Consider the following 22,730-nt stretch of genomic DNA (forward strand, 5'->3'; position numbering starts at 1 on the left):
TATCCCTGCGTATACCAGGGAGTTGCGTATACTATAATCAAAATAAATTACCCTAAACATGAACAAAATACAACAAAGTAATTTTGCGCCGTTGTCAAGGCAGCAGTGCATTTTTTGAGCAGCTCCTAATTTAATCTAAATTGTTTTATATTGTTGAAATTCGATGTTCTAACTGATGTTAGAGGGATTCCACCTGGTTTTCCATTGGCTGGTTCAAGTTTGGTGAAGTTTGTGACTTTGTGTTTTTGTGATTTTTAGTCGCGACTCTACAGCTCACCATGTCGGTCGGTTAGTCGGTCGGTAAACACTAACTAACATTTGAGCACGCGACTGCAGCCATGTATATATATATATATAATCATTGCACTAACTTTAGGCCAAAGCTGTCACACTTGATTATCACTGTGTTGGGATAACATTTGCCTTTTCATTGTAACAAGTGTTTGGGGTTTTTTCAAGTCTGTCTGGCCTAGCTTTCTCTTTTGTTCTTGTAAAGTCGTGGTCAACTGACTCTTTTGTTCTAACTCCAAGTTCAATGCTATTGTGCTGAATTAGCAAATCATGAGATCACTGATACGTTATACGATTAGCGAAATTAAGAATATTGGTAACAGAGCTAATTAAGGAAACCTACAATCTTTAATGAGAAGATATGACAGAGATCTCGGAATTTGCAGAAAACTGCATCTCTTAACGACCACACCTCTCTTAAAGACCACCTCTCTTATAAGGACTAATTAGGCCTATTTTCATTGCAAAACAATTGCATTCCTCTACTATTTTTTAAACGGACATTCAAATACGGACGATAACTGATGTATAGACAAGACATAATCTGTCACAGTCTGACAGTATCACATTAAAAAATTAAATGTATATCATATTATTTTCATGTCAAATGTCACTGACTGAAAATAATAAGATATATTTAATTTTATCGTTACCGTTGTAACAATTGGCACGTTTTGAGCGATGAAATCGACGGCTTATCTGATAATATGTTTAAGAACGTACCTGTTGCTATAATTTATTTCATTTAATTTTTCATTTATTTATTTCAAGACCAAAAACAAATCAACAAAAATAAAATCAGTTCAGGAAAAACAAAAGCTACCTAGGCCGCTTGAACCAAGCCACCTTCATACAATATAAATATATGAATTTGGTAATTATGAAAATCACTATATTTACAATAAAATCCTATGTTACAGTACATACAAATTTAAGATTTCGGGATAAAAATATAAATCGATCTGTATAAATTTATGTAAAGAGGCTTTTAATCTCTCTCTCTCTCTCTGGCGGAGAGACAGCCAGAAAAACAATAAAATTCTGAAAAATTACATTTTTTTTACAGAAAATGATAGCTGAAACAGTATTTATTTACATTACCTTGGTGTTTTTCTGTTTTGAGACAAATAAATACATTTTTTGTGGCATGTTGGTTAACAATGCAATATAGTGGCTGCAGTCGCGTGCTCAAGTTAGTGTTTACCGACCGACCGACCGACCGCGACCAACTGTAGAGTCGCGTTGCTAAAAAGATGGTGTAAATTATGTATGATTTTTATAATGTTTTATGCATTGAAAGTGTTCCAGTGGCTTGTTTTTAATGAAAATTTGCATAATAATAGAACAATAGTTAATTAACGAAGAATACCCTTTTGCTAAGGCGTACTTAAACGCCCTGTTTATTTTTTTGTATTTGTCATTTCCTGTTACTTACCTTTAAAACCATCACTGATGTAACAGCCAAAACTTTAGACTGAGATATCTCTGGAAGTAGACATGGTATCAAGATATTTTTTTCAGCATTTAAAATCTTGGATTATGTAGTTTCAGTATTTGTCTCAATATCTCAAATTTGAAATTTCCGACTTATGTCTATTTCCCTTGCAGATGCCACATATAACAGCAACGGATACTCACCATAAACATAAGAGAGTATCAGTGGTCTACCACACGATTTCTCAAAATTGTAAAACCAACACAAAACGGAAAAATCAACAACAAAAAAACATCCTTAGAAATCAACGCAATTTTTGAATATTTGGCTTCAAAACTTATTTTAGAGCTGCAAAATCGTAAAATTCTTAAAATTTCTATGCAATTGATAAAAAATTAACTCCTTGACACTTCATTAACCTCAAAGGTGGTGGCACTTTTTTTTTAGCGCTATAGATTCCAAATATACTAATATTAATAAAGTAGCAAACAAAATCCAAAGTAGACCTAGACCTATGTCCGCTCTAAATCCGTGTCTGGACTACGCGTGGGTTAGTTATTATTTTGTATCGGTTTCTTGTATATGATTTTGTATACAGTATATTATGTTTGTTGTCTAGCCTATATATTTATTTGTAAGAACGCACCGCGTGGACGTGTGAATTGTGCCACCGTTCTTATTGTAAAGGTAGGCCTAGTATTTATTACAAAAGTTTGTCGGTACAGTAATTGTTTTGGCGGCGCTCTGCTGCTGCAGCGCTCTCTGTGTTGTTTTTTATTAATACAACAATTAAAAGAACCGCGCTGTACGTTTGTATCCAAAGTGTTGTTTGTATGCGGAGATCCGTTAATAGTTTTAGGCCTACCTTTTATAGCTAGGCTAGTCAGCTAGGTTATTCGATATTATTTGCAAAAAACAAGGTAAACTTAATTTAAAAGTTCTGGGGCCCTTACTTGTATAGGCCTAGCCTAGTATTATTAGAAGTACAGTAAGTATTAATTAGGCCAGAGGCTAGCCTAGGCCTATTATGCCTAGTAGTAGGCTAAGGCTAGGCCAGGCCGTCCCTAGCTAGGGCTAGGCTAGACTGAATACAAGGGTGCCGGTCAACACGAACCCAAACCAACCCGTACCCATTTCAACTCGTACCCGAATAATTGGTCAACTTGTACCCACTTTGGCTTACCCGTACCCAACCAAGGGCCAAACCAACCCAACCCGTATCCACCATGCAAACTCGTACCAAATTATTTGGCTTACTTGTACCTAAGTATTTTGCTTACTCGTACCCCATTGGCTTACTTACTGTACTTAACGATTTGATGGCGCAAAACTAGAGGTAGGCCTATGCTTTTGCAGACGGTGTGAATATTTTTGTATTTACATTTTTTTTTTTTTACAGGTTTCGGAGAAATGTGTGCCAATAAAAATGACCATTGATTGTAAACCTCGTTTAATTAGACATATTTAAATATAATATTTTAAATGTAATATATTTTTATAGAGAACGTATGTTTGTGTCTTATTTACGCAAGGAAGAGAACATTTAATAATAATAAAAATTCATTTTACTGCAGTGTTAGTATAGTAGGCCTATATAGTATTACAATTCAATCAAGCCCAGGTACTGTACCAACCACGTATCATTTTTATACTTATCAGCTAATTATTTTCAATGATTACATATATTTGATCAAGTAAATATTATTTCTATTTAGATTCAATAAAAACATTATGTACATTTTATTGGTATATTATTATATAAGATTGTTGAATAAAGAACTCCCTGTTTTAAGCAAAAAGCCTGCAGTAGGACTATGGGGTCTAATTAGACAACGCAGTAATGACGTACTGTATGATCGTTTTTCATATTAAAAAAAAAAAATAAGTTCAGTAAAATGATACACAGTTTGTTTAGGCGATAAACATTTTGGCAGATGTTTCCTCTATAACAGCTACGTGTTTTTGCTGACTGGGGATTCCCCTTTTATAAAAAAAAAACATGCATTTATAGTTGTCAAATAGACAACGCAATAATGACATTATTTTTTTATTAAATAATTCAGTGAAATGATAAAACACGTTGGTTTAAGGCAAGTACATTTTAATAATAATTATTTAATAGAATGCAGTCAATCAATATAGCAGGCATGGGCCTACTTATTATAATAATTTAAGTCTTCATCACACAGAACTAAGCAGCCACTGGGTACGGGCCAGCCCATGATGGGTACGAGTGAGCCAGCCCATGATGGGTGCGAGTGAGCCAACATTTTCGGTACGAGTAAGCCAAAATTTGGGTACGAGTTGACATGGGTACGGGTTGACCTGTATCCAATACGGTCAACCTAGACGATCGGGCCCATTGTAAGACGATTGGGCCTGTAGCATGAGACGATCGGGCCCAACAAGGTTTTAAGACGATCGGGACCACAGACGATCGGGCCCAGACGATTGGGCCCAACAAATAAGACACATTTTATTTTGGTCGCAATGTAAAATGTAAAAACCGTTGAAAATCACCAGTTTTTTACGCTGAAATTACTGTGTATTCGAGAACCATCTAGTAATTAAAAACATTTTGAACCATATTTACCAGACAAAACAAAAAAAATTCTGTTGCAATTTAACTTATCTTTACTGGACAAGTGGCTATATCTTGAAAATATTGTTAGAAAAACCTGTTGACTATAGTGGATTTATAAATACATTTTTACAGATTTGCACATTTGAGGGTGCCATGTGTGCTCAAATGTGGTTGTTTTTTGCACATTTCAAATTACAAAATAACTATTCAAAGTGTGATTTAATTAATCTTCATTTTTCATGTTTTTGGGGAACAATACATCAGGTTAGCTATTAAATAGAGAGACAGTGTTCACATATCGTCATTTAGCTCATTCCAAATAAAAAAAAAACCTTTGACACCTCTAATTATAAGCTTCATTTTTAGGTTATATATTTATCATGCAATATAACCTTATTGTCAGAATCTTTATTTCTTTCTTTTTTCTTCCTTAGCATTATTTTGTCTGTCAATTATCTTGAGATAAGTTTTATCTAGCTACATACATTTATGTGATTACTGTAGCTTTTCACGGTGCACAATAAGAAATTTAATTTGTTAGATTTTAATGAAATCAAGTTTGTAATCATATCTTCACAAGCATGTATCATAATTAAACCGAATTTGGTACTCATAAATGTCATGTGATATTTCATCATATGGCAATACAATTATGTGCGTATATAATGCATACATGCACTCAAAATTGTCACTATTTTTTTTGAAATTAGAGTACGTTTCAGGCAATTGGTGAAAAAAATGGTGAAAATTGCTTAATTTAAAAATTAATATAGATCGTCTGAATGTTTGGTGACCCCTATTTTTCATTTCATTTTTTTAAAGTGTATGTATCATACTGTACAGTATGTATGATTTATTATGAAATTAAGAGAACAAAAGTTGATTATACAATCATCATTAATTGCATAATAAATATTTTTGTTTAATTTCGACAATCAAACAAACTATGACATTTTTTTGGACCGAAATAACAAACTTTAACCTTAACATTCTTCTTTAAAATGTTCATAAAGTTCAAAGTATTGCTCTAGTAGCTAGATCAACTTTCGTATGTACTTTGAGGTCCAGAGTATTTGACTTCAGAAATTGGTTTAGAATGGTCAAACAATTGTTTTTGGCTTGGTTACTTGTGACAATTTTTTGACAATTTTACAAAATTTTCCCTATTTTTTAGTCAATGGGTTGTCAGGTCTGCAATGGTTTAATCTCCATCCCTTTGTCACATCTTGCATATGGCCCTTTGATACCATTAAATGCAAACCTACTGCTGGCTTAACAAGTTTAATATAGAATTGAGGGGGATATTTATGCTTCCAAATTTTTGTTAGATAGAGGAACAATTTGCCCTTATAGTTTCAATTCTCTACAGCCTGCTGTTCCTTAGACAAGGCAAGAATGGTCAAAGCTCAAAATTATTGACAAGAGGAGACTATTACCACATTTTATTAGGCCTATACAGTATTATTAAATTCACTGATAGAACACTCAATCTGTCAATCAATGAAAATATTTAACTATTGTTTAAGCTCATTGAAAAACAGTTTATTTTTACTCAAACACTCTACATTTTATAAGGATAAAAACAAAATTTACTTTCATTTTAGATGAATGGTTGCTGGATCCCAGATACACCTATTGCTGTGGACTATTGGAAAAGACAGACATGTCCAGCTACAGTTTTCTTCCTCTCTCATATGCATGCAGACCACACATCAGGACTATCTTCCTCATGGAAAGACAAGGTATATTGCTCTGAAATAACTGCCAAACTTCTTGAATCAAAATTTGGCATAAAAAACAAATTAATTTGGCCTTTGACAATGGGAACAAGCCATATTGTGGATCTTGATGTTATTAACTGTATCACAATGACTGTTACACTTATCGATGCGCATCACTGCCCTGGAGCTGTCATGTTTTTATTTGAGGGATACTTTGGTACAATTTTATACACAGGAGACTTTCGGTTTTGTTCAGAAATGTCAGCAGATCTTGGTGTTATAAGTGGTAAATGCATTGATACCTTGTATTTTGACAACACCTATAATTCACCAGAGTTCTGCTTCCCTCCTAGAGAAGACGCCAGAGAGCAAATTATCCAAATTATTAGTGACCACAAAGACTCTGTTGTTGTTATTGGAATGTTCAATCTTGGTAAAGAAAACCTTTTAATTGATATTGCCAAGTATTTTGAAACAAGAATTGTTGTGAGTCCAGAAAAAATGTTTCAGATTAACTTGTTAGACCTTCCAGATGTGTTTACAACTGGTGTTAGCACAGGGTGGATTCGTGTTGAGAAAAAAATGAAAATCACCAATAGTAACATTGAAAAGTGGAATAAAGAGAAGAGTGCTATTGCCATTTTACCAACAGCTCTTTTTTCAAGTTCTCAGATTTATAGAAATTCTAGAAGCATTTACACTGTGCCATACTCCGATCACTCATCCTACCCTGAACTTTTACAGTTTGTGGCACGTGTAAAACCAAAAAGACTCATCCCAATTGTGAAAAAAAATGAATTTTACTCAAAAATGAACATTACTGACATACAACATTTTAATGATTTTCTTGATAAAAATCCACAAAAGTCTGTTATTGTACCAGATGTGTTTCAAAACTACATCATCTCTTCTGTAAGTAAAGTAGTAAGGCCAAAGAATTATAATTTGAAGAGAAATCGTTCACTTGGTGTGCAATTTCATGATTCACCTGAGAAAGTAAAGATTCCGCCAAAGCAGCTACAATTAAAAAATCAAGATGAACTGACAACAGAAAGCATTTTTCCAGCAAGAAAAAATCTCAAGAATATGACGAAAGAAGACCGCCATATTTACCATCAGTGTATAGAAGAAGTGATAGATCATTTTGAAATGGAATGGTCTAAAAAATGATAGGGTGAGATTTTACAGGTTTGAAAAGTAAGTGTACAGTACTTTGTAGGATAAAAATCACTAGAATAGAATTAAAAAATATTGTAGACACAAAATGTCTAAAGTACTGTACTAAATAAATGACATTCTCCTCACTTCAATGATCCCCCTCTACTGTATTCATTTCTTTCATTTATGTGATGAACACTTTCAGCATCACAGTAATGGTTTGGATCAGTAATTATACTGCAGACTCTGATACATTTTATACCATCACCTACATACTTACAGTGTTCCAGTAAAGAAACATTTGAAAATTTGAACTGTAATAACTTTAATACTTGTTTATATATTTAAAACTTTATTACAATATAATACTTTCAGCCAATTCGTTGGTTGTCGGGGCTGATCAAGATGTTCAATGTCATTTGATGCCATACAATTTTGGAATTATGCGAAGTGACTTTATTTCAGTTGACAATTTTCCTCTAAACCCTGATGGTAATCATCAAGTAATTTATAATCTTTTAGATGAATGTAACATTGGAGGTATAGAATCAAGACCAGTGCCTTTCCCAGGATTGAGCCTTTAACAAATTATATCAGATTTTTATACCTTTCCAAAAACCGGGGCTGGACTGGTTAAAGTTGATATTAATATCTCCCATGATATACGATTCACAATCGGATTTTAGAAGTGAGAACAAATGTTCCAATTTATCTAGGAATTTACAATCTTTGGATGGTCTGTAAATGCTTCCAACTTTGAAGGGTTTGGTTTTTAAACAAGATGGATATTAATCAGCCTCAGTCTTCAGGTACATCTGATCTATAGCTTAGCATATTTAACTTCTTTATCCTTCCGCATTGATATGGTACTGTAGTTGCATTTACATTCAGCGCAATTTCATAGCCCCATGTAAAGTTAGTTCTCATTGTAATATATTTGGAGGTTATACACAATGGCTGACATTTTCCAGAGAGAGGGCTCACTCTATGTATACAACTGAATCTTGTATTACATTCTTCCCCCAAATATTGTCACTATTAACTAACATAAACATTAACACAATATATCATTGTTTGTAACCACTTAAAAACTACAAATCCAACCTATCTGGTGCTTTCTGCACTCTATAATGGATAGCGTCATTCCAGATTTCTCAAACTAGGTGAAGAAACCAGATTCTTTTTAACTAGAATATCGGCTGTCTTAGTAGCATTTCTTATAGTAGATGGTACATTTATATCAATAACAATATTACTACAGTACTACCATTTACATCTGGTATTTCTGGATATTCCAGGAGAGATGTACATCGTCTTTTGTCGCTTTTGTTTGCCTGCTTCCGTAACTTACTTCAGTTCTGCCTGGGCAGCATCACTGTCGTGTCATGCGTCTGTCACTTTCTTTTCCTCTTGGTTCAGACGCAGCTCCAATTCTGCCAGGCATTGTTGAAGAAGTTCTATCTCAGACATAGCAAATCGCTAAACAATTATTCCTACAGCCAGGGGTTTCTACGGTTATTAGTTAGTGAATCCTGCCGACTACGCCATTTTGTGACACACGATATTAATGAACGGCACAGACATTTGTGTATCAACAAACTTTTAATTCACATGGACTCTGGAAAACCCCCAGCTGGAATTCAGTTGGTTTTTATAAAAAAAAAAGACAATTTTAAAATGTATTCTACAAAAGGTACCTATGCTGAGGACTGACTGGTAATGAGGTACAAGTATGCCCATTTACATTCCTAGAGGACATTGGGTTATCCCATTTCCTGCAAAGGGGTATCACTGTGACAGGATCCCCCTCAGTCAACAACACATAGTTTTTGCCTTGTGGAATTCATTTATTCCAAAAACAATGGACCGTGCTTCTTGCTCAATTTGAGCATAAATTTGTTGACTCTTAGACAGGGTTTGAAAAGCAAACGCAACCATTCTCCATTTAGCATTATATGTGAAATCACAGTCCGACCCCATACGGCGGTGCATCACAAGCATAATGAACTAATATCTGACTGTCTCTTTCTTAAGCGCAAACAAAATTGCTAGTAGTAAACACCCTTTTTAAATAAATCGTAAAAAAATATAAATGTTGAGTTTTTTTTATTGTTTCTTTACCTATCTGAAAATTGTTGCAAATTTAAGCCTAACATACAGGTCAAATTAGCAATTGAAATTACGGGTACCTATCTCTTGTATGTGAAAACGGTGAAAACCTGATCTGAATCTGAATTCACATTCCTGAGAACGTTCTCAAAATATGATTCTCAGAGTAAGGTTGTCCTTTAACTGTGATCAATGTTAATGTGTTTATTAATTTTACCAGGCCAAACAAATGTCAAAGTTGATGAATCTATATTAAATCAACTACAGCTTGGAGCAAGACACTGCCAGCACTTTCTGTTAAAATAATCTGCGTGTTCTGCGGAAGTGATTAACTTGATTAAAACTAGAAAATCACCTATTCAAAATCTGATTTTATTGATCTTAATTGTTCATGTTTCTGGAGGATAACATGGTAATACCAGTAGAACATTTACATTGACAAAGAGATGTGCAAGGAAGATTTGCCTTGCTACACTTGGTGAAGGCTTCAGGTATTGTTGTCTAGACTGGTTCACAAGATCCAGCTACCATTTTCCAAGCAAATCCAGTTGGACTTGGAAGCTTTTGTTCTGAAACATGCTTGTAGCCCAAATACTAGCCTGATACACTGTCCTGTTTGTGTGCTGCAAAAGTGCATTCTGGGTAGGTGGAATTTTGTCTACAGCTTGACTTTTCTGGGAGAAGAACTCCATACATGCACTGTTTACATCCATCAAATTACTTGTTTTGTCATATTTATACAAACGTATATTGCTTGAATTTACCGATTCGATGTTGAGCATGCTGCCTCTTTTCCTACTCCTAAAAGTTCTTCGTGTATTGTACTGTTGTAGCAGTACCTAATGGCAACGAAAACTTGTTCTTTATGGGCTTTTGTCCTTTGATTCTTTGGCTAACACCGCAAAATATTTGGCATAAAGTATTCTCACTGATTTGGTCCAGAACCATGTCTTTCATAATTTCAAGGAAAGCATTTTGAATGCTATGATGACTATATTTTGCATTTGCTGGACCAGATGGTACTCAGCTGTCTGTAATAACTTCATCATGTTTTGCTACCAAAGATAAAATGGCCAAGAAGTTTCCGCATGATGATCCAAAATTCAATTTGTCCAAATCAACATTTCCTTTTCTATGTAACGACCCCTGAACTATCGATATGTTGTTGACTGAGTTTATGTTTTATTAATTTGTTATGACAAGAATCTTGTCTCCGTAGCATTTTTTCCAGTTACGAAATCCGGTGTTTAGAAATGTAGATTCTCCTTTAGAGCTGTTCGAAAAATGTCTGCAATGAAAACAATAAACAGAGTCTTCCTCCTTGGAATATTCTAACCATGGATGTTGATCATAATGACTTGGTTTAAATGCCCTATACCGCTGAGTGATTAAATGTCAGGGAAACTGGATATCCCGTGGTTTTTCACTGGCCTTTCGTCACACGACCGATATGTGGCCTATTGCTACTTCTTCACATTGGTGATGATGCATAGATTGATCTGCACATCTGTCCCCCAACACATTATCTTGTTCTTCTCCAAAATCTCCATCATCGTATCTGTTGTATATATTACATGAAATTTATCTTTGTCCATCTCCACATCAGTCTCCTCTACATCCGAAATTTCCCCTGAAATGGATATTGATAATACTTATGACCATAGGCTGTACTTAATATTTATTATTTATGTTAACAGTAATTCTATTTATTACTGGTCATAAACTACCAAACAGTGTAACATTTTACCCGAGTCCTGAACAGTGTCAGTCTCTACATATTCTGCTTCCAAATCCGTCATAAGCTCATCGGTACCCCCTATCCGTCATAAGCTCATCGGTACCCCCTAATTTAAACGCTGAACTTGTTCCAGGCATCACATCTGTAAAAATAAGCACGAATTGTGTTACTCTTATAATATTAAAAATATTTTTATGTGATAATACAAATTCGCATTAGTAGAAAATTAAACAATTCTTACCCAATAGTTCGCTTTCATTAATTACGCTATCATCATATCATCAAGTCTTTTTCTCTTAAATGCTTGTGCTGTCGTGCAACTACCAGAAAAAAAAAAGTCCATTGTTTTCTGATGCTCGCCTTCAATTATTGAAGTCGTTACACACCTTCCTGTCAAAAACACATCTTTATGCTTCAATTTTGTGTGTCTTTGTGCATAATCGTTTTGAAATTCTTCGTTACACTGAACAGGTTTTGTTGAACGACAAGGTTGGAAATGATAGGTAGACGGGTAATGATTAGGTCCAATGTATGGCCGTGTTCATGAGTTGGAGTTGTAATGTGTTTAAACAGTTGGTAATCATTTAGAAGTTGCATAAATCGTCGGGAGAATGAATCCTGTACATTGTCAACATGGATGTTGAAATCAAATTCTTTGAGAAAGTGTCAGCCCCGCTGGCGCCACCACTGACATAAACCATTTTTTGTCACCATTTGAGGTACAAATTTCTTACTGTGAGGGTGTGTACTGTTTAAACACATAATTATACAAATTTTATTGCAAATAAATAAATTGCTAAACAAGATTTTTAATTATACCATAACAATATTGCGATAAACCAGGGTATGGAATGGGTTCTGGTAAAATAAGTGGAGGTATGTTGTTTACATTCTTGAGCAACTGTAGGCTTTGTTCTGGCGTATCAATATACTCCTTGTAATACACCATTCCAAGATTTTCTGACGAGAATCGGATGTGGTGCATCTTTAGGATATTAGGCAATTTCCTAAAATACGGTGATAGGAAAGAATTCCAGTCATATGTTTCTAACAAATACTACCTTCCATCCTTCATTTGCAACATGTTGGGGAATGTTCACACTCGTCGTCGAACTTGTATGCACAACATCTTCCATAGTGAACTAACGAAACATCGAAAGTAACGCTGCTTCAGAAGTCCGAATGCCCAATCCGGTAAAAACTTTGTGCCATATTTGAAGTAAATTGGGCCAGGTTGATCTGGATCAGATGGATAAAGAACCTGCTGTGCAAAGTCAAAGCTGTAATTACTTTTCATTTTCCTTGAAGATGGAGCATGAATCCCTAAATTTTCACCTTTCAAATTTGCTTTTGCATCCAAAACATTACTTCTATAGAATTCTCTTTCTTTACTGACTTTGTCCAAATGATCAAGTTGATTGGCCAGTCTATAGAAAATAAAAACAAAGTTATTGGGGTATACAACAAACAAAGTTTTTTTTAGGGTAGGTTCACACTAGGTGTTTCTGTTCCGATGTTTAGTTTGTTGCTAAAAGTGAAGAAAAAAAAGTAAGCATGCCATGGGTGGAGGATACCAGCACAGCACTACATTTTCTTCTTTACACAACATAGGCCACTTTTCGGTTTTGTAATTTTGATGTACGGACAGTACTCCTTCCAAATCTTATACAATTTTTCTTGCAAACCGCAGAGGAATATGACCTATGAATAAGAAAGAAACAGGTTAAGGGTATTTATAGTAAAATAAAATTTCATATGAACCTTTAAATACTGTAATGGATGTATCTTTTTTTTTAAAAGAAGTTTATGCACAGTGATTTTTAAGTGAAAATTATAATAACTAGGTGGTACAGTACAGCGTTTATACATCTGTTTTGCGTTCAAGTGCAGCAGATTATGATTTTAAAAATCTGATTAATTTTAGGCTAAGAACTGCTGGAATTGATAGAACTTGGCCTAACACTGTTATCAATTACCGAGCTTATCAATGCTATCAATTTCAATACCTACCTCTTGGGGTTCGAACTTGCAGTGAGGAGATGCATACTTAACAGCCATCCCAACATTAAACTTAGCACTGTCTTTAATACTACTCAACAACGTACGTCATGTCTTTTTGTTGGGTTTAGTACCAGTCATATGATGTCTTAGCCAGCTCCAGTACGGTGAGTTAGTCTTAAAACAATTCCTCGACTTCTGGATGGAGTGGATGGTTCTATCATAGCGTTTCTTGCAACTCATACACTTTGAATATTGCTTTCTTTGTCTTACAAGTTGGTAACAGTCTCATTACATCCTGGAGTCATCGCAACCCACTCCCATAGTTTTACCCGGCAAGGCATAACCATTTCTCTCTGCATATGTTTCTAGAAACTACTACATCACATCACTGTGCGATAAGGCTGTTTTTGGTCTAATTTTATTTTTCACGATATTATTATTATTCACAATTGTATGCAATGCAAAACAATTGTTTATTATTTTTTTACACTTACCAATGCAAAAACTCAAAGGCTTGTCAACAAACTCTAAAACCATCAACTTTGTATGTACAACTTGTTTTTTTGTTTTTGGGCCTTTCGCTTGGTTTTTATGTTAAAAAAATAAGATTGAAAATCTTTTCAAATTTGCTGAAATTGAACTTTATGATAGTTATTACATGTGTTGGTCTATTGCAACACAGCACTGCTTTCTATTGCAACACAGTTTCTATTGCAACACAGCGCCTCTTTCTATTGCAACACAGCGCCGCTTTCTATTGCAACACAGCGCCGCTTTCTATTGCAACACAGCGCCGCTTTCTATTGCAACACAGCGCCGCTTTCTATTGCAACACAGCGCCGCTTTCTATTGCAACACAGCGCCGCTTTCTATTGCAACACAGCGCCGCTTTCTATTGCAACACAGCGCCGCTTTCTATTGCAACACAGCGCCGCTTTCTATTGCAACACAGCGCTGCTTTCGAGCTGGAGCGCCTCAATTGTTATCATAATCATTAAAGATCATTTTTTATCAATAACAATAAAATGAATATTACTAATTTAGTCTTATCTTTTGTGTTGGAAAAAAAATGCCACTTAATAAGGGTTGAATCAGCCATTTGACACACTGTATAGTGTCCCCATTCCTTTAATAGGAGTGGACGAGTGATATACATTGCCCTTGTTGCGTCAAAAAGGAGTGGTTCTACTATAATTATTTGACGTTTTTAAATGACAATGAAGACTTATTTACCACAGAGTTTTTGAGTTTCTAATGTTATTAGAAAAATATATAATAAACATTTTTTAAAAGCTCATCATTGCCAGATGCTTTTCCATTTTAGCTATATCTATATCAAGTTCAAAGTATACAATTTAGTTCCTCCTCTAAAGTGGTATTATTTTTTATATTTGTGATTTCTTTTTTAACGTTATACATATTAATGTTAAAACTGGCACAGAGATTCAAAGAAATTTTTTAATTTTTCATTATTTTCTTCATGGCTTGTATTGTAACAATATTTTCTGTGCCAGAGACTTTTAAACATTGAACTTTGCACCCCTCAGTAATTGTCAGAATTCACCTTGCTTTTGCATGTAACCCCAGAATTTAATATACGTTTAATACATACGTCTTATCGACAGGTTTCTCCGGTGGCATCACAAGGTTTTTTGGTAATTTGTATGTCTCACAACCTATTTCACTTATGAGTACACTTGCCTTTTAGCATGTGTGTTGATGTCTTTTGTAACAAAGTACGATTCCAAACGTTCAGTGTAGCATTCAAAATCATCTTTCTGATGACCCAATTTTTTATAATTTATCCACTTTTTATCACTACTGTTGTATATTTTAATACTTTACTTGGATGTGTGTGGGTGACTTGACAAAAGACTAAACTAACACTACACTAACACTAACAGGGTATTTCCAAAAAACAACTCAATTATTTATTCAATAATATATTATTATAATCCATGTGAACAATCATGGGCAATGTTGCCCTCAATATACTACACACACCATAACCGTAATATATGCTAGCCATGAAGTCGAGTTTACTTCAAAAACAATATCCACATTAAATGTGTCTTATGACAATACCGCACGGAAGGGTATGTTTTAATTTATATTTTTTTATGGTACCTCCCATTTAAAAAAATCATATTTTCGCTTTTTATAATCTGCATTTCAACTGCTTTTGGTTGAGTATCCATTGAAATGCTAAGCCTAGTATATCCAGGACTATTGGATTTTCATTTGTTAACAGTTTTTATTAGGTATCAGAAATGTTTGTATTGTCTGCAAAAAAAAAGAATGTAATAAAATGCTCTACAGTATAAATATATTTACTTAGGCCTAATATATGCTTGTATTGTCTGCAAAAAATAATGTAATAAAATGCTCTACAGTATGAATATATTTTATTTAGCCTAAGGGACAGATGCAGCGGGGTAGTGCTAGAGGCATGCACTCAATTATTATACAGTTTAATAAATTCTGGATCCGCTTCTTTTTATCATCTTTAATAATGTATTTATTTGTTCAAATTTCAGCCATAAATATAGTTTGTTTGCAATATAAGCCATTCATGTCTAAAGCTCTGTCTACAATATCAAACTAGTTTGACAAAAATGTGTGATGTGCCCAAATATGGTAGTAATATACCCAAATATGGAAGTGATATGACATCATCATGTCCATATGTTTGAAAGTGCAGACAGAGCTTTATATTTGAAACAACATGAATATGGATATGTATATTGTCATTCATCCAGGTAGTATTAAGTTTAGAAAATAAGATACCAAATGCCACAATTCCATCATTCAGCCTGATGATACGACAATGTTTACAAAACAAGTCCAGTGGATTAGATTTTATCATGTTGGAAACTAATCTGTGTCATACCAGGTCATAGGACAGATAACATTTGGTTATGGAAAGTTGGACAAATGCTATTTTTTTGGATTTTTATAAATGAATATTTTGATTGACAGTTGACCCATGTAAAGGGCAGATTACTTTTTCATCTTTTCAAACTTTTATGTATGTAGTGAATGTATTTTTAGTTATATTTAAAGCAGTGTAAACAGGTATTTACATAATGAGCAAAAATAAATAAACACAATTTATTGGTGTTATGTATTTTATATTTTATCAGGTTTTTTTGTAACCATCACAAATTACTATAAATCAATTTCTTTAAACAAATTACACACACGATAAAGAAAACTATTTGCGGGGAAAAATTTATGTTGTACATGTTCAAAGAAAATATTAGTTTGTGATCTTAAATTAGATCTAAAAAACGTAGGGAAGGGGGCTTTAAGTTTTATTTTTTTTCAAAATGAATATAACAATTAGGCAACCTACACAGTACATATTAATACAAAAAAAATGCAAATTTGATCACTAAATACAAAGTTATTAGAAAAAATGTAACCCCTTACCCTATAATTTGTTAATAACAAATTACTATTAACGGACAAAATGTCCTCATAAATTCACAGAATATTTGTTTGTTTCTTCAATTTTTTTTGTTCATTGTGCCTATAGGTTTAGGAAAATATTAACATAAGATCTCTTTTTAGAATTGCATTTTTGATTAAAGGTCATTGACCTTTTGACCTCTAAAGACATCAATAGATGTTGGATTCATTTTTAAAAAGTATATTTACAATAAATAAATCCATACACTACATACTATTACCAAGAAAATGCAAATCTGTTCACTAAATCTTAATTTATTCGCAAAAATGTTATCCCCTACCCCATAATTGACGATAAATGCCCATCTTGATTTCCTCCTGGTCTACAACACTCCACTTACAAAAGGTGAACAGAATGTATTACTTCAAACAAAAGATTTCTTTCAAATCCAGCTTCTGTTCTAAAAGCATATTGTGACACAGTTCAAAATCTAGTGTTCACTTCCTGTTCCTTCGGCACAGATTGTTCCTTATTCCTTCCTTGTTCCTCCTTATTCAAATTCTTTCATCATACACTTGTTTGCAATGCTGCATCTTGCTCATCATCAACATCAGGAAGGCCTATTTGTATACGTCCTTTGCCAGCCTTTAAACAACCAGCCTTCATGTCTCTATATTTACCACGCATCTCTTTTGGAAGAGCAACTTCACCAGGACATGTGACTTGACCATCAATCTGGCAGATACACTTCCTGCCAAAACGTCTACCAAAATGTGCAGGATTTACTAGCTGCCTTCGCGCCAACTCTTCAGCAGCTAGTATTAGTCTATGAATTTAAAATAAATGTACAAATAATTAATTTTTTAGTTGAAGGGAGAAATATTCTTTTTTTTACTGTCCTAAATGAAAAATTTATTCAACTAATTTGCTTTTAGTTATCAGCACAATAAGGTTTGAGAAACTATAGATTGTGCACTCTTCAGGGTGGTTTGAATTAGAAACTGGCATAACAAGTTAAGCAGAGTTATGCTCGACTTACGGAATTGTAAAAAAAACGGTAAACAATAAACCATTTGCTGTTTTGTACACCAATGAGGTGTTTCTGATATCTGTTCCTTCTATGTAGAAGTTGATGTGCATGCTGAGGCTTAGATTTGATTAAATGCTATGCTTACATTCTAATGCTAACCATACAAAATCAATAACAAAATCACTTACTCAGATTTGCCTAATACTTTATTAAGGCGCTCAACAATTTCTGATTGGCTGTAATTGTCAATATCGATTAATACTTCTTCACAACCATCTTAAAAAATCAATAACAAAGTTTTGAATAAATGTTTGTCTAGATTAACTCCATCAATTACATTCATTTTTTAATTATATGAAAAATTAAATTCCTTAATTCATTCCCAAAAATAGTTACTGTTTATCTAACACTCAATAGTCTTACCTAAAAAACATTGTATATATGGAGATGGTGTGAGATTGGTGAGTGTTTGCATCTGAACTTTTGGGTTATTATATTGTAGCTGTGGAAGATTGTAGAACACGAAATCTCTGAAATGAGATAAATATATCTGAAATAAATATCAAATTAAACTGACATAGCCTAAACAAGCTAGTTTAATAATATTGTGGATATAAGACCAGTTTAAACAAGAAATATTTCTTACAAAAAACACTGCTAGCTTATTGTTATTGCTAAGGCCAAGTCTGGGGGTCACTTCATCACGCTTAGATACTTCAAGTGTGAAGGTTTTGATAATGATTCAATGATTATCCTGACAGCAAATTACAGTATTATTATATAATATCAAGGGACTCATAAATACCCGAAATGCTTTGGGATTTGTTGTTCAACCGTTAGACTCTTTTCCCAGACATTTTTTGGGTCCAGCAGCTGGTACCTATAAATTATAGCTGAGAATCCTTTTTCGCAAAAATGTCAGTGTCTAGTACTATAACTGCTGCTTGCTTTATATCTGAATGATTTATCTCTTGTGACGTAGCGGGCCAGAGCAGCAGCGTGAACAGAAATTTGATGCAATATTAATTATGTGGTGTATAGGTCATGCCCATAAATGGTTCTCGACATACATACATTGATTTCCAATTCGATCGAGGTATTTGAGGAAAAGGTGCTGTTTTGAAAGGCCTTTTTTTTATTGTGATATAAAGAAAGGTAATTTAACGGTGGCTAAATTATGTGAACATGTTACATAAAAATGTTGGTGTGAGAAAAAATTCAGGTGAGAAATCGAAGATATAACAGTGTGGTGCGAAACTGCAGTAGCGTCAATTATATGACATAGGCTAGGCCTATGCTTTTTACGTCCCTGGTTAAAAGTGCCGAATCGTCTCGTTCCCATCTCATCTCAGTCTGTCTGACTTACCTAGCTCCTTGACTTTTTTCTCCAAACGTGTTATACGTAATTGTAAATACCTGAACACGTTCCTTGAAATGTACTTTACCCTCTTTAAGGTATCGTAATGTTCTACGCAAAGGGAATTTACCTATCATAGGCATGTTATTGTTACAGCGATTTCTAACTTGACTAAACCAAAGTTGTGCACACCATCCACCACCTATTATTTCACATGTTCACATAATGACCTTTAACACAGACAACAGCAATACAGTATTATCAATATTTCTGGGAAAAAAATAATAATAAATAAATAATATTTTCTAAAAAATTAAAGTTATTTAGGATTATATTTTTAAACAAATATTTATAAATCAAAGTACAATTAGGATCTTAATGAGCAATAGCCTTTTTTAAAACAAAACAATTTGTTAAAAAAGAAAGATGTCTGCGCCCTATCGGCTTTTTAGTGGAAGGCTCAACGTTACGATAATTTCAATATTTGCAGCTTCTGCTTCAATATGTGCTGTATTTAAGCTGTTTGGGTTGTTTAATAATCTAAAAAAAAATGACCCAAAAAAATCTATCAAGAATACAACTGAAAATGGTGAGTAAAAATTTGACTGGCTTAGGTTAGCCTAGCCTAGCCTTAGGTAGCCTAGGCCTACTCTATAATAGGAGGCCGGTGCGGTAGCCAATGAATCCGGCTGCCTTGTCAGTTTGGCGCGATGACTCCAGCCACAAATAAATTTGACTTCTTGTGTAAATGAGCAGTTTGTATAAAGAAGCGCCACCGGCTACGTTTTTTACATTATTGTTTTTTTTTATTATTATTTTTGAACGGTATTATTTTTTAAGTACACCACCATATAAATGTTACCTCCTTAGGCTTATTATATAATTATATTAGAGGCAAGGGGGGGGGGGGGGGGGGTGGGGTGGGGAGCAGGTCAGCCCCACGTCAAGTCGGACCAAAGTCAACTCGGCTCAAGTCAACTCGGCTTCGCATCATCTCGGCCTTGGCCAAATACTAATCGGTCAACTCGGTCACATTAAATTATGAAACGCAAAAAGTGCTAACTAATACTGTAGTTAAAATGGCGGGATCCAGTCAAGTCGCCCCATCGCAAAGTCGCCCCATACAAAGTCGCCCAATACAAAGTCGCCCCATCGCAAAGTCGCCCCAAAACAAAGTCGCCCCGGCACAGTCGCCCCATCGCAAAGTCGCCCCATTACAAAGTCGCCCCATCGCAAATTCGCCCCATCGCAAAGTCGCCCCAACGCAAAGTCGCCCCATCGCAAAGTCGCCCACTGTTTTAATCATATGGTTGCGTTTGATATCGATTGCGTTGTTACTTTGGTCGCGCTAAATGTCGTATACATTATAATGTTTATCCTATTATATACATAATTTGTGTTTTAATTTTTATTTTACAGGTTTTAATGGAGTGATGTGCTTTTTAAAAATCATTAAAAAAAATAGTCCCTTGTTTGAAAGTTCTAAAAAGATTATCCCTGATTTATAGTTTCGAAAATGTTAATTTAAATGATTTTAAAATTAGTTACCAGAGCCACAATTACGAATCTTTCTTCAACCTACGCGTGGATACCAGCTAACTTTTACCGGCGTGAAGTTGGTTACTTATTCCTTATTCGATATTCAATTTTTTTTGTGAAGTTGGATCCTTATTCGACATTCACATTCACATGTATGGGGCGCAATATGTGTAATATTTTAATTAAATGATTTTATACTTACGGCTTAGATTAACTAGGGCTATGATTTATAGGGCTATAACTTCGTTATAAACGGCATGGACCGGGATGACGATACATGGATTGGGGCGAGTAGGATCTAGTCATTTCAGAAAAATAACACTTGCCCCGGTCTAGCTGCCATTTTACGCCATTTTAAAACGTTACCACAATTTAAGTTTTTTTTAATAAAAAATGCAATATAACCGTATGATTTATAGGGCTATAATTACGTTATAAACGGCATGGACCGGGATGACGATACATGGGTTGGGGCTAGTAGGGTCCTGTAGTTTCAGAAAAATACCACTTACCCCGGTCCATGCCGTCTAGCTGCCATTTTACGCCATTTTAAAACGTTACTACAATTTAAGTTTTTTTAAAATGAAAAATGTAATATAACCGGATGATATATAGGGCTATAATTACGTTATAAACGGCATGGACCGGGATGACGATACATGGGTTGGGGCGAGTAGGGTCCAGTCATTTCAGAAAAATACCACTTGCCCCGGTCCATGCCGTCTAGCTATCATTTTACGCCATTTTAAAACGTTACTAAAATTTAACGTTTTTTTTTATAAAAAATGCAATATAACCGAATGATTTATAGGGCTATAATTACGTTATAAACGGCATGGACCGGGATGACGATACATGGGTTGGGGCTAGTAGGGTCCAGTCGTTTCAGAAAAATACCACTTGCCCCGGTCCATGCCGTCTAACTGTCATTTTACGCCATTTTAAAACGTTACTACAATTTAACGTGTTTTTAAATAAAAAATGCAATAAAACAGGATGATGTATAGGGCTATAATTACGTTATAAACGGCATGGAAAGGGATGACGATACATGGGTTGGGGCGAGTAGGGTCCAGTCATTACAGAAACATACCACTTGTCCCGGTCCATGCCGTCTAGCTTCCATTTTACGCCATTTTAAAACGTTACTACAATTTACGTTTTTTTCAAATAAAAAATGCAATATAAACGCATGATTTATAGGGCTATAATTACGTTATAAACGGCATGTACCGGGATGACGATACATTGATTGGGGCAAGTAGTGTCCAGTCATTTTACTCACGTATCGTCATCCCGGTCCATGTCGTTTATAATGTAATTATAGCCCTATAAATCATGCGTTTATATTGCATTTTTTTTTTTTAAGTTAAATTGTAGTAACGTTTTAAAATGGCGTAAAATGACAGCTAGACGGTATGGACCGGGGCAAGTGGTCTTTTTATAAAATGACTGGACCCTACTTGCCCCAACCCATGTATCGTCATCCCGGTCCATGCCGTTTATAACGTAATTATAGCCCTATTATATCATGCGTTTATATTGCATTTTTTATTTTTAAAAACGTTAAATTGTAGTAACGTTTTAAAATGGCGTAAAATGACAGCTAGACGGCATGGACCGGGGTAAGAGGTATTTTTCTGAATTGACTGGACCCTACTCGCCCCAACCCATGTATCGTCATCCCGGTCTATGCCGTTTATAACGTAATTATAGCCTTATATATCATCCGTTTATATTGCATTTTTTATTTTTAAAAACGTTAAATTGTAGTAACGTTTTAAAATGGCGTAAAATGACAGCTAGACGGCATGGACCGGGGTAAGAGGTATTTTTCTGAATTGACTGGACCCTACTCGCCCCAACCCATGTATCGTCATCCCGGTCCATGCCGTTTATAACGTAATTATAGCCCTATATATCATCCGGTTATATTACATTTTTCATTTAAAAAAAACTTAAATTGTAGTAACGTTTTAAAATGGCGTAAAATGGCAGCTAGACGGCATGGACCGGGGCAAGTGGTATTTTTCTGAAACGACAGGACCCTACTAGCCCTAACCCATGTATCGTCATCCCGGTCCATGCCGTTTATAACGTAATTATAGCCCTATAAATCATACGGTTATATTGCATTTTTTATTAAAAAAAACTTAAATTGTGGTAACGTTTTAAAATGGCGTAAAATGGCAGCTAGACGGCATGGACCGGGGCAAGTGGTATTTTTCTGAAATGACTAGATCCTACTCGCCCCAATCCATGTATCGTCATCCCGGTCCATGCCGTTTATAACGTAATTATAGCCCTATAAATCATACGGTTATATTGCATTTTTTATAAAAAAAACTTAAATTG

General features: G+C 34.6%; 2 protein-coding genes across 2 annotated transcripts in view; one reads left to right on the plus strand and one right to left on the minus strand.

The window, feature by feature from the left end:
* Positions 1 to 19,031, minus strand: part of LOC144856537 (small ribosomal subunit protein mS25-like) — a 125,301-nt gene extending 106,270 nt beyond the window's left edge. The window contains exons 1-4 of the mRNA XM_078714555.1: positions 18,846 to 19,031; positions 17,903 to 18,009; positions 17,668 to 17,755; positions 16,962 to 17,275 (exon numbers count right to left, since the gene is read on the minus strand). Coding sequence (XP_078570681.1) covers positions 17,017 to 17,275; positions 17,668 to 17,755; positions 17,903 to 18,009; positions 18,846 to 18,979 — 588 coding nt within the window. The 5' untranslated portion in view covers positions 18,980 to 19,031 and the 3' untranslated portion in view covers positions 16,962 to 17,016. The remainder of the gene's footprint in view (positions 1 to 16,961; positions 17,276 to 17,667; positions 17,756 to 17,902; positions 18,010 to 18,845) is intronic.
* Positions 2,470 to 22,730, plus strand: part of LOC144856527 (armadillo repeat-containing protein 10-like) — a 29,326-nt gene continuing 9,065 nt past the window's right edge. Inside the window, exons 1-2 of the mRNA XM_078714542.1 lie at positions 2,470 to 2,531; positions 5,915 to 6,052. Of these exons, the coding sequence (XP_078570668.1) occupies positions 5,974 to 6,052 (79 nt within the window). The 5' untranslated portion in view covers positions 2,470 to 2,531; positions 5,915 to 5,973. The remainder of the gene's footprint in view (positions 2,532 to 5,914; positions 6,053 to 22,730) is intronic.

The sequence above is a fragment of the Antedon bifida genome, chromosome 11 (assembly GCF_963402885.1).
Source record: "Antedon bifida chromosome 11, ecAntBifi1.1, whole genome shotgun sequence".
Classification (NCBI taxonomy): Eukaryota; Metazoa; Echinodermata; class Crinoidea; order Comatulida; family Antedonidae; genus Antedon; species Antedon bifida.